General features: G+C 36.8%; 1 protein-coding gene across 2 annotated transcripts in view; it reads left to right on the top strand.

Moving 5' to 3' along the window:
- ESYT2 (extended synaptotagmin 2) overlaps positions 1–16,294 on the top strand; it is a 93,453-nt gene extending 77,159 nt beyond the window's left edge. For both annotated transcript variants that reach the window (XM_082297812.1, XM_082297809.1), the window contains 9 exons: positions 3,293–3,367; positions 5,311–5,397; positions 6,140–6,289; positions 7,317–7,705; positions 9,831–9,929; positions 10,448–10,579; positions 11,943–12,048; positions 12,989–13,038; positions 13,160–16,294. In XM_082297812.1, coding sequence (XP_082153938.1) covers positions 3,293–3,367; positions 5,311–5,397; positions 6,140–6,289; positions 7,317–7,705; positions 9,831–9,929; positions 10,448–10,579; positions 11,943–12,048; positions 12,989–13,038; positions 13,160–13,205 — 1,134 coding nt within the window. In that variant the 3' untranslated portion in view covers positions 13,206–16,294. The remainder of the gene's footprint in view (positions 1–3,292; positions 3,368–5,310; positions 5,398–6,139; positions 6,290–7,316; positions 7,706–9,830; positions 9,930–10,447; positions 10,580–11,942; positions 12,049–12,988; positions 13,039–13,159) is intronic.

Genomic DNA, 16,294 nt, shown 5'->3' with positions numbered 1-16,294 from the left:
ACAATATTAAGTTCCTAATGTATCAGATAAATAACTGCAGACTATTCCTTAATTATATTTAAGAAAAATAATGTTCAAGAAAAATACCCCACAAAAGTAGCCAAACCTTATTTCTGATTCTCTCAAGTTTAAGAGTTGGACTTGATTTTCCTTGTGGATAACTTCCAACTCAAAATATTCTGTGATTTTTTTCTGGATATTATATGTTCATTCTGAAACAGAAATTTTCAAGCAGAGTGCCAGGAATCATTGGAATGTATGGGCCAACTTGAGGATATGACATCCCAAAAGAAACTGCAAAAAAATATTTCTGCATAAAGGTTAAATCTCTCTTCAAATTTTCACTTAATTTTCATTTCAGAAAGCCATTTCTTTTGGCAGAGCATTAATAATACCAGTTCCTGTTCATAAACCAGAATGTTTTAAAAGACCATTATGCAATTTTTTATTGCCACAATTTACAGCTCCTAAAACAGAATTCTCCCTTGAAACAAAAATGTCCCTAAAGAAAAAGCCAGCCATAAGTACACTAACTTGAAGTCTGTTTTATTTGTAAATCTTCCTGAAATTATTTCTTATGAGTTCAGTGCAAATTTTCTGTGACATTGTTATACATGTGTCACTTAAGAACAGTATATTAGTCTTAAAATAAGAAATCTCCTTATTTAATGAAAAACAGCCAAGGTTTTGTCCTGCTAAGTCAGTTCTAATTCCTACTGTTAGTGTATTTGCATGTCTTCATTCTACTGAAGAAAGTAGTAGACCTTCATTCTAGTTAGCATGCAGTGTTTCCATCATTTTTCTGAAGAGGCTTAAGAACTTTGACTTTTATAATGATCTAAGTCCCTATCAATTAGATGTTGTAATTTCTCCCATAAAAGGACTCCTTTGCATAATTACTTGACTTACCATCAGAGAAGCTTCTAGGTTGTGAAAATACGCTCAACCAAATTTTAAAAAGGTTCATTCAGAGAGCAGCTCATAAGGCATATTGAAAATATTGTAGTGCTAAAAAATAAAATATTTTGTGAATTACCTTTATTAGGATAAAAAACAATGATCAGAGAAATACAAGCAGACTGAAATTGGGTATATTAGTTTTAAAGCAGAATAAAAATATGCAGAGGAGAAGAGGGGAAAAAAAGGTTTTGTCAGACTTTGTTGTTGTTGTGGTGGTCTTTCATTGTTTTGTTTGAAAGATGTTGGGGTTTTTTTTAGGTTGATTTTTTTTTCCCCCTGCTTTGTCCTATGTTGTCGTGTCATAATTAATTAACCTAGTGAAATTGCTTCATTGCATGTCTTATTAACCCTTCCTATGTTCATTCTCTCCTGACTTAAAAGAATAATCCATTAGAATTTAACCCTGATGGCTTGAAGAAGGCTGCTGTTCAGAAAGCCCTAAAGGTAACATTAATGTAGTTGTCCATTTAAGGTCACAAAAGTAATTGGAAATGCACGAATGCCTGCAACACTCTGCTTCCAACACTGGGTGGAATTTCTATTGCCAGATACATATTTAGTGTAATCTTGTTTTACTTGAATTTAATTCCAAGAAGCCAATGTCAAGACGTTGTTAAAATGCTGTGGTCTATGGTAATCTGAACTCAAGATCAGATTAGGGGAGTACAGGCTGCTTGAGAAGACTGGGGCAAAAGTGCTGAGAACTAATTTTTAGTAGTAACTAAAGAATAAAGCTGACATGAAAGCTAAGACATCTTTTACATATTGAGTGATACCTTATCATTCAACTCTGAATGACTGCTTTGGAATAATCTTCTTTCTGCTAGGTGTTTTTAGAAGGTTTTACATCTTTTATATAACTGCTAAAGAAATTTAGGCCAGCTTTTTGGTAGGCAAACTTCGAAGGGCTAAGCCACACGCTCAGCTGGAGGAACTTGGAGAAGGGACAGTCTGTCAGTAGCTGGTGTTAGAAGTGCATTATACGTGTATAGACATTGCTACCTACTTAATGTGAATTAAAATTACTCATATTTACACATCAGCATAAGTGACAGGGCCTTTTGCCAACTCCTGTAGTTTCATCATTTTATGAAGAAAGTCTCAGGCACCATTTTATGGACAAAGAAAAAATGAAGATATGTCACCTACCATTTTAAAACACTTACCAGTTGCAGTGTAATATGGCTTTCTGTTCTGTAAACGTTTGTATTCATTTTTATTTGAGAGCTAGATAATTTTTATCAGAAATCATAAAAAAAAAAATGCGGCGTTCATCCAAGAAAGGAGTGCTTTCTTAACAGCTTTATTTCTAAAGGAAAGTATGGTTCTAAGCAGTATGTCACATTAAAATTGAGCATTATTAGTGGAAGTATGATGTCCAAAATGTAAGTTCAGATGAAAAAATACATCTAAATGATGCACTTTCTTAAGTTAAAAATATAAAGTATTTGAATCACTTGGTTTTAATTGTGACCTTACATGCATTAAGATGATTTTAACTAACTTTCTGTTGATATACCTGGTTTTCCTACAGGGTAGAACTCAAAAGTAACCATGTATCCTACATTTTCTAGGCTTTTAAAACTGCATTAACACCTGCTTGAGATGATTAACTTTCATGCCTAAATTTTCTTTCTGACTTAAATTGTTAGGTTAAATTGAAATTCATGAAAGAAACATATAGTTGGAATGTTCCTTTGCATATGTGATTTGTTTCTAAACTGATGTTTGTTTTCACAGTTTGATGTAATGCTATACAACTGGTGTGCAAGGCTCAGATATGGCAGATGGTTGATTCTCTAATAAAGAGTATTTGGTAAACTGTAGAAATATCCCTCACATACATTATACTGCATATTCTTTCAAACTGAAAAGTAGGGAACATCAGTGTTCTGATACCACATCCAATTTAATAGTTCTACAGCAATGTATATAAAGTTCCTGAGTCTGTGCTTTCTTCATATCTCCCATCTGCATGCAGTATTCATTTTGCAGTTTCAACTATGCTTCATTAGCTTTGGGGATTGTAATGCTCATTAAAAGATAAGAACTTGCATCTTACCAGTTTCATTTAAAGAAAATGGAAAGGAGTCTAAAACTCCTGCTTATTAGTAGCATTTTGCTTCAGCATATTCAGGTTTGGATGCCTTCATGTGTTCACCAGCTACTCGCCAGTCTGCCATTCCAGCCAGCTGAATAAAATACTGAGAATAATAGAGAGGCATGTAGTAGAATGCATATGATTTGCATTTTTAAGATGCAAATATTAAGTTTCAGAGGGGAGAGGTTTTGCTTTATTCTGAAGGCAAAGTTTTTGCTTTTTCTTTACCAGTCAGGAAAGAAAATAAACAGCAATCCCAACCCACTTGTTTTGCTGTCAGTTGGACACAAGGCACAGGAAAGTAAGGTAAGTTCCTACTCTTTAGACTTGCCTCTGTCTTCACATATTTGGTAGGTCTGTGAGCTTGGTATTTGGCTACCAAACTGTGGAGCATATACACAACGCTAAGTTGCCACCAGAACTGAAATTGGCAGCGAGCAGCCTAGACTTGAATGGGGGCTTATGCAACTCAAACCACCTGTGAGTAGAGATGGGATTTTTAGTCATTTGTAGGAGTCCTTCCACAGTGCTTTCCTAGAAAACATTGGAGTGTAGTTGAAGCTCTCAATTGGAACCCTGTACAGCAGACCTGAGACAGCTTTGAGTTGTCAAAGAGACATCATCCATGTCTCACTTCTAATCAGGTGGTCTGTAACAGATGCCAGTCATGAGATTGATCTTGATGATGATCCCTCTGCTTCCGACCCAAAGTATTCAGCATACCTGTCATCCATAACTAACCTATGTGCACTCAAATAGCTCATTAAAATAAAATAATAACAGTGAAATGATTCCTAGATAGGTAGATATATGCAATATAGGTATGAATTTAAGAAGTGTCGGTGAGCCAAAAGGAGAGAACACCTAATTTGGCTTCTTCATAACCTGTCAAAAATTTTCACTAAGCCTAAGGAAAAATTATATACCGTCTTAGTTTTAATAGAGTGTACTAGTTTGAAAAGAAACTAGTGGGAGATTCCAAGTCAGAACTACAATTTAGTAGGAAAATTAAAAATAAAGGCAGAAAACACTGGCTTAAACTGTCAGAGTCAGGATACAGCCTGACATCCTGTTGGTCAGGGTGGTGGTAGCAGTCCAATTAAACGGTGGCTGTTCCAAACCTCAGATTATATCCAGGTAGGAATGCTTTGTTCCCCCCCCCCCCCCTCCGTGGGCGGGGCATCTCACAGTGGGATGATGTAATTCTGTAAGTCATGCAGTGAGGCTGGATGGCCCATTAACAGAAGATACTCCCCAGAGGGAGTTATCAGGGATGTGTCATGGAAGAGACAAAGAACACTGCCCCACCTGGTTTTAACAGCTTATGAAGATGGTGATAGAATACATACATTTGGTTACATCCTATATCATAACCTAAGACATAAAGAATGGAGATAAAAATCCAAGTCCTTTGCTCTTGGTGATAGCTTTTTTAATGAAGACTTGTTTCTCTCTTCCCCTCTGCTTTCCCGTCCCCCCGCTAATGGATTGCTGAAAATTATGAGATTTGGCAGTGAAATCATCCATGTGGCTAGCTGGAGATAAAGAAAACTGTTAGTTTCTAGGAGTTTCATTGAGTTATGAAAGCTCTTTTAGAGCAGTGTGAGAGGAGAGAATGTGCAATCAGTTCATGTTGTCTGTGTAATTTTATATGCGATATTATGTATGCCGTGGGTAGATTGTACTTGGCCATTGTTTAAATACTTCAAGTTTCAGACATAAATTTTCATAGAATCATTACGCTTGGAAGAGACCTTCAAGATCCAACCATCAACCCAGCACTGCCACTGTAACCCCTAGACCACATAACCCAGCACCAGTTCACGTCGTGAACGTGGTGACTCCACCACCTCCCTGGGTGACCTATTCCAATGCCTGACCATGCTAAAAGTGAAAAAATGTTTCTGATACCTAATCTGGATCTCCCCTGTCTCAGTTGAAGGCCATTTCTCCTGGTCCTCTCACTGTAATTATGGCAGAAGAGACTGTCCCACACCTCACTCCAGCTTCCTGTCAGGGAGTTGTAGAGAGCAATGAGGTTCCTCTTGAGCTTCCTCTTCTCAAGACTAAACAAACCCAGCTCCCTCAGCTGTTCCTCATCAGACTTGTTTTCTAGACCCTTCCCAAGCCTTGCTGCCCTTCTCTGCACACACCAAATAAAACGCCGAAATGAAAAATTCTCTCATCTCTTGACACCAGCTGTATTAAACAAACTGTTTTGTAATTCATGTGCTTCCTTTTTTCTTCAGATTAGATACAAGACCAATGAACCAGTATGGGAGGAAAACTTTACTTTCTTTGTACACAATCCCAAAAGACAAGATCTTGAAGTTGAGGTATGTGTCTCACTCTCTTTAGATACCTTTCTTTTCTAAGATGTTGCAGTAGTGACATTCAGACATTAAAGGGAGTTATGAAATGAGACTGAATATGTTGTGAACACCATTAAAATTATACTTAAAGTATTTTTTTTTAGACCAGGCAACGAAATGTTTATTTCCTTTTACTACTAAAAGGAAAAAAAGACTATAACCAGGCTCTCACATGAATAACATAGTTAATGGTTGTCTTCTCTAATGTAAAAAAAACCCCACAAAAGTAAATTTGGTACAGTAGTTTGGAACTAGGAATCTTTCTTATACCAAGGAAGTATTTGCTTTATCCAAATACTGTATCCCTTTACACTGTCGACATGCCATTTACATAGTTCAAAGAGACTGAAGCGTAAATGAGGACTGTCTTAGTCACTCTTCCTCTAATAGCTGCGGGAATTCATTTTCACACAGTTTGGAAACCATGGAGTTATGTTGATAATGGGTCAGGTAGATGTAGATGTGATGGTTAGTTTTCTGTCTTACTTTTTCTGTGGAAGGTAGGGTTGAAGAAACTAGGCACTGAGTATATTTGTTTTTACCTCCTTCAATGTAAAGTAATCTTGAAATCAGGGAAATCTGGTTTAAGAACAAACTACATTCAATATTGTTTGTATTTTTTGTTTTCAAATAAAAATGTAATTTCCTTCTTTGAATTCTTACAAAGCAGATGACACAAAGTGACTAAATTTCTGTGTTCCTGCAGGTGAGGGATGAACAACACCAGTGTTCTTTGGGGAACTTCAAGCTGCCTCTAAGCCAGTTGCTAGAGAGTGAAGATTTAACTATGCATCAGCGGTTCCACCTGAGCAACTCCGGTCCCAACAGCACTATAAACATGAAGATTGCACTCAGGGTATTCTAAAACTTTTCCTGTTGTATATATCTGTAAGCATATTTAGGGCTGTTGTGACTCCTGTTCTGCCAGCTTTTCGAAGAAGACAGTACATTTCCTTTGATGTCACCTGCTAAGTGTCCTTGGTTGTGCAGTGCTATCAGTATGCAAAGATAGCTTCTAATTTAAATACGCTCCATTTGAAAACTGTGCAGTGCTCAAAATGAAACAGTGGTCACCTGCATTAATTAAAAACAAGGTTCCCTGTGGTTTTACATCTGGAAATCACATTTGGAGTCTGAATTCCTTCAAATCTCTTTTGAACCCAGTGGGCTACAAATCAGAAATCACCTTTACATAGAAATGGAACTGAGGTTTTGATGGTTTTAAAAAATAAAGTGTATAAGGAGAGGAAGTATCTGCATAGTACTGGAAAAATTCAAACCAGCTTTCAAGCATATTGAAGTTTTGAAAACAAAACTTGCATACCTGAAAGTTGGTTTATCTTTTTTCCCCATCTAAATTATTTGGTTTAATAAGACACAATATCTCTTCGCAAACACCGTCAAACTTGTTATTTTTTTTTCCTAAAGCACTTTGTTGCTTACATGTCATTAATAAATTAAAGTAACCAACAAAAGAGAAAGTAAATACAATTAATGAGAAAAAAATGTGATGTAAAATTAAATTTTGAAAGAGTAGAAGAAAAAAATTACACAATAGCTTTCCAGATGGCTAGAGCTGCAAAGTAAATAGCACTTGCACCAGAAGTGCATAGAATATGGGAAGGGAATAATGAGGAGAATAATTCTTAATAAATGGAGAATTTCACATTGTTTGATAGTTACTGCAGTTGCCATGAAGAAAGTGATGCGTTTTGTCATGCAAAGCATTTCATAGGTAGAGTTAGTAAGTGTGAATGTTTTTGGTCCTGCTTTAGTGTCTTAACTTTACAACTTGTCACCAACCAGTACTCTTGTAGCAACAAATTTGTTCCTGGTTCTTATACTGCAAAATAGTAATATTATGTGTATTTTCCTGTATCTAGGTCCTTTCTCTTGAAAAGCAGGCAAGATCTCCAGATCATCAACACTCAGCCCAAGTAAAAAGGCCATCTCTTTCCAAAGATGCAAGAAAATCATCTTTTAAGCCTCAGGTTCCTGTCTCACCAACACCTGATCCAAACAAGCCGGTTCCAGCATCCCCAGTGACTGATAGTGATAAAAAGACTGATACAGCTGATAAGAGTCAGCCTCCCAATGCCAGCCCACAGTGGCCAACAGATCTCAGCCGAAGCTCCTCCAGTCTTCATGCCTCCAACTTCTCCTGCTCTCCAAGCCACCTCTCAGTGAAGGAGCCCACGCCCAGCATCGCCTCAGACATCTCCCTGCCCATCGCCACGCAGGAGCTGCGCCAGAGGCTCCGACAGCTCGAGAAGTATGGCCTGCACTTCTTGCTTTTGCAGCACAGCTAAGCTGATTTACAAAGAATGTCACCAAAGCAGGAGTTCCTAGTTCACATTTCAGTATATTTTTTACTGTTCAGTCACTGGGATTTCTGCTTCCTCTGGGTATCTCAGACAGATGCTGCAATTAGAAGTTACCTTTACCGTTGTGATCATCTGCAAGATAAAGTCCCACTTTTTCTTGTAGCTGCACTTCGTACTTTCATGGCAGTAGTTGCCTGTTTCACCACTGAATCTTATTAGCATTAATTAAGCCAATTAAGCTGGAAATAGCTGGTCTTTCTAAATAACTCAGAGGGATAGTTGACAATAAAGAATGCTAAATGGGTGGTCAGTTACTATGCAGTTAGTGAAGATTGCTGCATCCATGCTTTCTTAAATTCTTGAATTTTTTTTTACTTGCTTCAGTGGGCAGCTATAATTACCAAGTACAGATAGCTGAGCAGACATCCTGCTCTGAATAGGAGACTGGAAACTATTCATTCTCTATTCATGGAGCTTCTCTGTGAATCTAAGTAGAAAGATTTTATTTTTTTTATTTGTAAGGGATTGAACCAGTTCGTCTTTTTCTCTGTCAGAGTTCATAGAATCAATTGAGTAGTAGAGGCTGGACAGAATCTCTGGTTGGTCATCGCTCTGCTCAAAGCAAATTCCTCTTCAAAGTTAGATCAGGTTTCTTGGGCCTTGTCAAAACAACTTTTGATTATCTCCAAGGATAGAGGTGCCATAAACCTTTTCAGCAACTCCAGTGCTTAACCTCTCCACTGTTAAAATGTTCTTCCTTATTTCTATTGAAATTTATCTTGCTGCAACTTGACTATGGTCTCTTGTTATTTTACTGTGTACAGCCATGAGGAGTCTGACTTGGTCTTCTCTAAAATACCTGTTTTAAGTAGTGGAAGGGCTGCAATTCAGTCTGCTGTTGGCTGTCTCTTCAATTTGTACAAATACATCACCTGCTTATGTGCTCCAGACCCCCATTTATCTTCATAGTCTTGTGCTAACTTGTCTTCACTTTGTCAGTCTCTCTCCTGGCCCAAAACTGAGTTAGACTTTGTTAATTGTGATAAATATTGAAATACTATTCCTCATATAATGCACAAATGTCATACTTTCTCATTTGGTAAGAGCGGTAAAGCTACAGGTAAGGAGGTCTTTTATTGCAAATCCCATGTTTTTAGGTACTTTGATTATTATTTTTTTAAATTTTAACTAAGAAAATACTGAAGTTAAATCTTCATTCATAAAGTGAATAATTTAAGAATTTTAATGGAGCAATCACTTTGTAGTAGGTAGTCACAAAAGAGGCACTCTTCTCCCTTGAAGATAAGATTCTCTTTAGGTGGCTGAGAAATGGCAAATATGGCACATACTGTCGTGTGTTATATGGGAAATACTCGTAGTCCGTTCACACAAACTAAAATGAGCATTTTATGGAGATGAGGGAACTCTGCAAATGTTGGCCATTCTGTAAAACACAAATTCTTAAGCATGGTGCTTGCTTTTTATTTAAACATGACCTGTATTTGTAAGTGTAAATTGATTCTAATCTTATTTTCATTGTGGTATAAGCTATAGAAAAGTAAAGTAGTTGTGTTTATAGTGTGATTTGAGCTTTTATGACAGCAAGTGGATTTAAGTTATCACTATTTTAATCCCAAGAATATCTATATTTTTATAAGAGAATTTAGAAAAGAATGAGCTGATCTTCTAATTGGCTCCTGGCCTTAGGTAAGAGTGGCCCATGGCTGAGGTTTTCATTCCAGTTTGCACTATTATTCTTTCCAATTTCCTAGATACTACTTTGATGTTTATTTTAGGGTAAGCAAGTTTTTTACTCATGATGGTTTTCAAAGTACTAAGGAGCAGCTGACCTTCAAACTGACAATAATACCTGGCCTATTTTGGAGAGCAGAGTTGTTAGACAAGGAACTGAAGTATGAGAATCTGATGAGGATATGCTCACATGCTTACATGTGCTCTCTTCTTTCAGAGAAGTTAAATGGATAATACATGATTTATGGAAGACTGCTCAGTTGAGTCTTACTTTTAGTATGCATTTTAAAATCTAAGCTAATGTTTTGCTTTTTCCTGCAGTGGAACAACTCTGGGGCAGTCTCCATTAGGACAGATTCAGCTAACAATTCGTCACAGTTCACAAAGAAACAAACTGATTGTGGTAGTGCATTCCTGCAGGTGAGCATACACTACACAATTTCTTATTTGTGCATAATTCTTTATAAAGTTTGTCATATTCTGACTTACTCTTAAGTTGATTGGTTAATCTTTGTTATTTTTAAAACAACATATGCGGAAATACAAAAATATACAGAGCTGTACTCAGAATCAGTAAAAACTTTGTGGAAGATTTTGCTGTGATTTTATATTTGTCTATTATGCCTCTGTCAGATTTTAAATGAAAATGACATGTAAATTTTTATCAGCAGTGTCTGAAAGCTGTCTCTAGGAGACTGAATTTTTCATGGAATGACCAAAACGTGATTTTTGAAAAGCCATATCTAAACTTCAAATTGGAATGTAGGAAACATTGTATTCTCACCTCTGCTCTCATCTGGTCTTGTACAAGTCACTGCACATCATACTGTGTGCAGGGGAACTGCTTCATGTACTAAATTAGGTGATAGTAGCATAGACACATTCAGCAATGTCTCGTTGATTTTCTAAGTGTTTTTTCTTGTTTATCACTTTCACAGAAATCTAATAGCGTTTTCCGAAGAAGGATCCGATCCCTATGTGCGAATGTATTTACTGCCTGATAAGAGACGATCAGGACGAAGAAAAACACATGTATCAAAGAAGACACTAAACCCAGTGTTTGATCAAATGTAGGTTCTAAACTATGGGTAGTAGTTTTGTATCATGTAATTACAAAACGGTCAAATCAAGGTTTATGTGCTTACTGAATGGATGAGCTGTTGAAGTTCCTGGTTGTCACCATTAGACTTGATCATACCTTTCTCTTCTGCTATAGTCTTCTTCCTATGCTTCTATTTCCTGTTATCACTACAGCCCTTTTTGCTGTTAGCAGCCACTTCTGTCTTTCTTGCCTTATCCTGCACCAGTTCCATGCCCCTTGTGCTGGTAGCTCAGCTGCAGGATTTGCTCTCCTGGCAGATGGTGAGAATGTGAGTGCCTTTAGCTGGCCAGTACTGTTGGTCTCCCTTCCTGCCAGGAAGCTTGGCTGGCTGATTGCCTGGCTGATGCTGCTAGCCAGTGGCTGTGCATGGTCACATTGCTCAGTCACTCAGTGGCACTTTTCAGCATCCAGGGGAGTCAGGAAATTTCCTTGTAGATTATATCCTGGCCCATATGTTGGAAGTTGTACCAGCTTGTGCAACATTACACTGCATAAAAATCCTTATCCTCGAACTCGTCTTTTGATAGTAGTTTCCCTCACATGTCTGCCCCTTACTCTCCCACCCATCACTTTTCAATAAAGACCTTTCTCTGCAGACAGCAGATGAACTCAGGGAAAACAACGCTTCAGTCCCTTCTGTCCAAGCCAGATCTGTAAATCATTAGTTAGAGGCTCCAGGAGATTTTCTTGGTAGTGCAGCTCTTCCCCTGTTTATTCCAGGTAATAGATTCATTTTACCATGCCCTTCCAAGTAAAATGTTTTGCAAAGCAATAAAGCTGTATAAGAACTGTAGTGACAAATAGATGTAGGTTGTGGTATAACCTTGCCCTGACTTTCTCTAAGTTTCAGCTCTAGAGAAGAAAATGCATTCTTCCTTAAAAGTTGATACTTTTCCCTAGCATGCCAGGAAAGAAAAGGAGCTCTGGTTATCAAGTACCAAGGATCAGTAAGACTGACCAATCTTTCCCCTTTTGGAGGATACTGATACTGAGCTGTCAGTACAGGAGCATTCCACATTCTCTTTTCTCTGGAGTCAGTGCTTGACCTTTCCCTTGTTTTGTCTTGTTCATGTGTTTGTTTTGTTTTACCAGTGGCCTCTAGAGGCCAAAGGTAACAGAAGTCTCAAACATTTGATGTTGATATTGATCATAGTATTAAAGAAAAATTTTAGGCAAAACATTGGGATTTTTTTCTTCATTTGTCTCAGACCTCATTTTTTAATTTGGGGAGGGAGATGGTTTGGTTTTGATTTGAGTGGCTGTTTAGCTGTAGGAACTGAACTTGTACCTCAGGTACAGAATTCCCTCTAAAGCATCTCTTTGCCTGTCAGGTTTGATTTCAGTGTTTCCCTGCCTGAAGTACAGAGAAGAACACTAGATGTAGCAGTGAAGAACAGTGGTGGATTCTTGTCCAAAGATAAAGGGCTGCTTGGCAAAGTAAGTTGACAATAAGCAAATTCTGTTAATACAGCTTGTTATTATACAAAATATTTTGTATATTATACAAAATAAAAAGCCTCTTGACATGAGTTAGTGTTGATTGACGCAGTTGATTCGGGTATGAAGCTTTCAAAACTTACAGGTGCCTTAGATGTCAGGCTTCAGTAAGGGAAGGAACAAACTGCAGAGCCAGACTTAGAAAGATGAGGCAGAATCTCTTCTAGAGGGTGGTACGTTCACAGTAACAAAAGAAATGTGCTTGTCAGACTTACTATCATGCTGTCAGAGAAAGGAAAGAACCAGTAGAAACCAGGCAATATTTCAGAAAATGTTCAGACAAAACTGGAAAGACAAATGAGTACTTAGGGAAATACACAAGTAATTAAATTCCCAGTTTGTAAAATCCATGAGAAAGAGCTGCTACTGGAGAGATTCCCAATGCCAACACCAGCTGTTGTGTTTGTAACTTCAGTGTTCTATAGGCACACATGAAATCACCCAATTTCCTACACATGTGATTTGGAGTATGAAAAAGGAATAAGAAATTCCTACACCCTTTCAAATTGCCATACTTGAGCTCTGTGAAGAGGATGAGAGATAGAGAATCATGGTCAGTTCATGGTGAACAGTGTCCTTGATTTTCCTGTTTATCCGGAAGGCTGTAAATAGGAACACATCTGCTGATTGCCATTGCCATGCTGTGAGGTGCTCTGGGACTGTACCACTGAAGGGTGTGGATTTTAAGGTCAAAAACAGCAACTTGAAACTTCACTACAAGTCAGGCAGATAGCAGAGAGCTGTGACAAGGATGTAAAATACATCATTTACTAATGGCATTGCTTACACTGTAGTTTACAGGATTGTCAACTTTGATCTTTAATAGGTATAGAATGAAAGGCACACACAGTGCATTGATTGGTAATTTAACTTTCCACAGGTATTAATACCTCTGGCATCTGAAGAACTTGCTAAAGGCTGGACCCAGTGGTAAGTATAACATTTCCTTTATTAATAATAATACTACATACTAACAACTACTGTGTTTATAATACTTTTAATAATACATGCTAAACATAAAAAACCAATCCTTTGGTTTTTTCTTTTCCAGGTATGATTTGACAGAAGATGGTACAAGGCCACATGGTGCAAGTTAGGCCCATGGACAGCGGGAATTCCTCACGCATTATTTTGCCAACCTTTATATATTTTTAATGCATTGTTTTCACAGATGTACCAATATTATTTTTATAGCTTTACTGATTTAGTTCTTAGACACATCCCCAATAATTTTATAACACTTGGTCATTTTATGTAGACATAGCTTTCCTCATTGTTAAACTTTGTATTTTATTTTGCTAAACAGTTCTATGTGTTACTGTAATGTGCAATAGTACAGTAAAGTAACCTTTTGTGTTTAAATTGATCTTTATGACAGCTGTACCTATTAGAAAGTGAAAAGAACATTTTCTGCTGTTTTCCTGCCTTGTTTTATATCTCACCAAGGTATACTGTACCATGTAAATATATACTATTTTTTTATAATTCTTTCATGCTGGTTTGAATTCAGAAGAAAATTAGATAAAGGATATAGATATTTTCTTCTAAATGCATGTTAATTTCTTCAGATGAATCTCTTTTGTCTTTGCAGCACAATGGTCTTAATCATTTTGTGATACTCTGCAAAAAGAAAATGCAGAAAAACATTTTTACTTTATTGTGTTTCTGGCCTAGTGGGGCTAGCTTAAAATGTACAAAACATTAACATTTTAATATTTATATATAAATGTATTATTGGGAAATCATGCTATAGAATATTATAAATAAAAATGAGAATTCTATAAATATTGTATAAATAGAGGATGAGGTCCACAAATCACAGTTTCTAAATCTGAGTTTTCATTTAATGGAGTAAACATAACAAACAGTACAGTTTTATTATACAGGTTCAGTTGGATTTTGTTATTTATTCCTGTACTCTGGAGTACTAGACGTGATCTTTTGAAGGTATGAGGACATGGATTTTTCTGTATTATAAAGAAGATCTCTAACCACTTTAAACTGTCCTTACCACCATGTTTCACTTATTTATAAGTCGACAAATCAGCTTGCAAGTTAAGTTCATATAGTAGGCATATGTACAAGACATATGTTATTTTTATTACACAATACTGTGCTAAAATAGTATGTTATGAGATACCTTCTGTAATCCTCAGATTAACACCAGTAGGTAAGTGGAAAACTGAGATGAAACTCACTGTCTTTGACAGTTGCTTCATTGCTACTTGGTATGCTTGGTGCATGAACAAAATGCACTTCAGTGGTCCACAAAGATTTTTGAGAAATGCTGTCCTTCTCCTGAATCATTGCCATGGGCTGGGCAAGAGGCAGCAGGGACACCATTAGCACAAACTGATCCAGGCAGGCAGGATCTGAAGGGAGAGTATCAGCCCCAACAGCTGAGGTCATTAATTTTCTGAATTATGGGAATTTTTTTTTTTGTATTCAGAACTGATTTTTCTTTTTCTGGTAAGTTTTGTTAGACTGTTAGAAAAATGTGCATTAAGAATCCAAGAGGACAGCTTGGCTCTTGCAGAGCCTATGTCCTCATCCTTGGATAAGTATGCAATTAGACAAAGTATATTATTTAGCTAAGATTCTAGAATGATGTCTCAGCCAAGAAAGAATTTTAAAGCAGAATGATAAACTCCTGAAATTAGCTTTATTGTAAGACTACTGACAGAACCTTAACTCTAGATGTAGAATTTGCCTACATTACTAGATGTACCAAAGTGCCTACCATACATGTAGCTTTTTGTCTTTTTCAAGTCTAAAAATTTCAGTTTGTCTAAATTCAATTTAATGTGAACATTTGTCATGGATGTGTGTGACCTGCACCATACACCCCTATACAGTGATGGCCTTCTCATTGCCACATTTTATACAAGACAATTTTATCAAACAGTCTTACATTGTAAATTGTACTGTAACTGCTGTTACTGGGCTGGGCAATAGAGATTCTTTGTAAGAAAACATTTCCATTTGAAGGCTTCACTGTATATTGGAAGGTATGAGTAGCTATATATTCACTCATCTATTCATCTAAAATATGATGAAATTATTTCCTTTGCTAGTTCTCCATTAAGATGTTAAGAATGGAAAGACAGATAACTGTTCTTAATGCAATGAAAATGCAGAAACCAAATGCTAGTCTGAATAAATGAGGTCTGAGAGTAGCAGTTCAGCATAATTGTCTTCTACCTTGGTTCAGTCTGAGGTGGAAGGATTTTTGCTCTACACCTTGGCCAGTGACTGCACAGACTTTGATCTGAAGCCAACAAATAGGGTATTAAGCTGATTTGGTGTTTCAAGACTTAAGTGAAGTCTGGGGACAGAATACTGCACTTAAACAAAAAAACCCCATTCTGTCTTTTAAAGTTTCAAGGTGGAAAATAATGCCGTGTTCAGGCAAATGTGAAAGCATAGCACAAAGTGAGTAATTGAATAAAGAATATAGGGCAGGTTTCCAAAATAACTCACTACCTAAAAGTGGGGATTGGTTCTTAGAGATCCTGTTTTCCATTTAGGAATCTGAAATGAAGAGATTTAACTGTCATTGCAATTCAGCAACTATAATTCCCATAGTCTGTAATCAGTTCGGGATGTCAGATCTTCCGAAACATCCTCCTGAGTGAATTTGGATCAGACTGTGAGTGCCTAGATGAGATTGATTCTTTGGATAGTGGATGCAACTTTTGTATTACCAAACTCCAATTGTTCCATTTATTTGGAAGTAGGAAGGACAATTTTGCCTCTGGGCAAAAATTGCACCTCATTATCAAGTCATTTATTCAATATCAACTGATAGCTTTTCATGTAGTTCTTGTTTATCCTTGTGCCTTAAAATATGAACATATGAAATGGTTAAAAATAAGCTTTGTTACCTGTATGTACCAACACATGTTCTGTACTATTGAAACTGTTTTTAGAATTACTCTGCTTCACTGACAAGAAAACCAGCTTTCTTAACTATAGCAGTGGTATAACTCAAACTCAAATCAGCATGCATATCACTTGGAGGTGGACTAAAAGAGTTTTAATTTTCTGTCTTGAATCCTTTATCAGAGCTGCAGCAAATGGTGAGAGTTGAAATGAGAACAAAGGGTAATCAATTTTGTACAGATTGCCTTTTTTGCTCATGTAATTCTACATTATGATGCATGTATTTATTCAATAAATGGTTCAT

The sequence above is a fragment of the Coloeus monedula genome (genome assembly GCF_965178545.1).
Source record: "Coloeus monedula genome assembly, chromosome: 1".
In the NCBI taxonomy this organism is placed as follows: domain Eukaryota; kingdom Metazoa; phylum Chordata; class Aves; order Passeriformes; family Corvidae; genus Coloeus; species Coloeus monedula.
The sequence above is the reverse complement of the archived record's forward strand: the minus strand, read 5'-3'. Positions and strand labels throughout refer to the sequence as shown.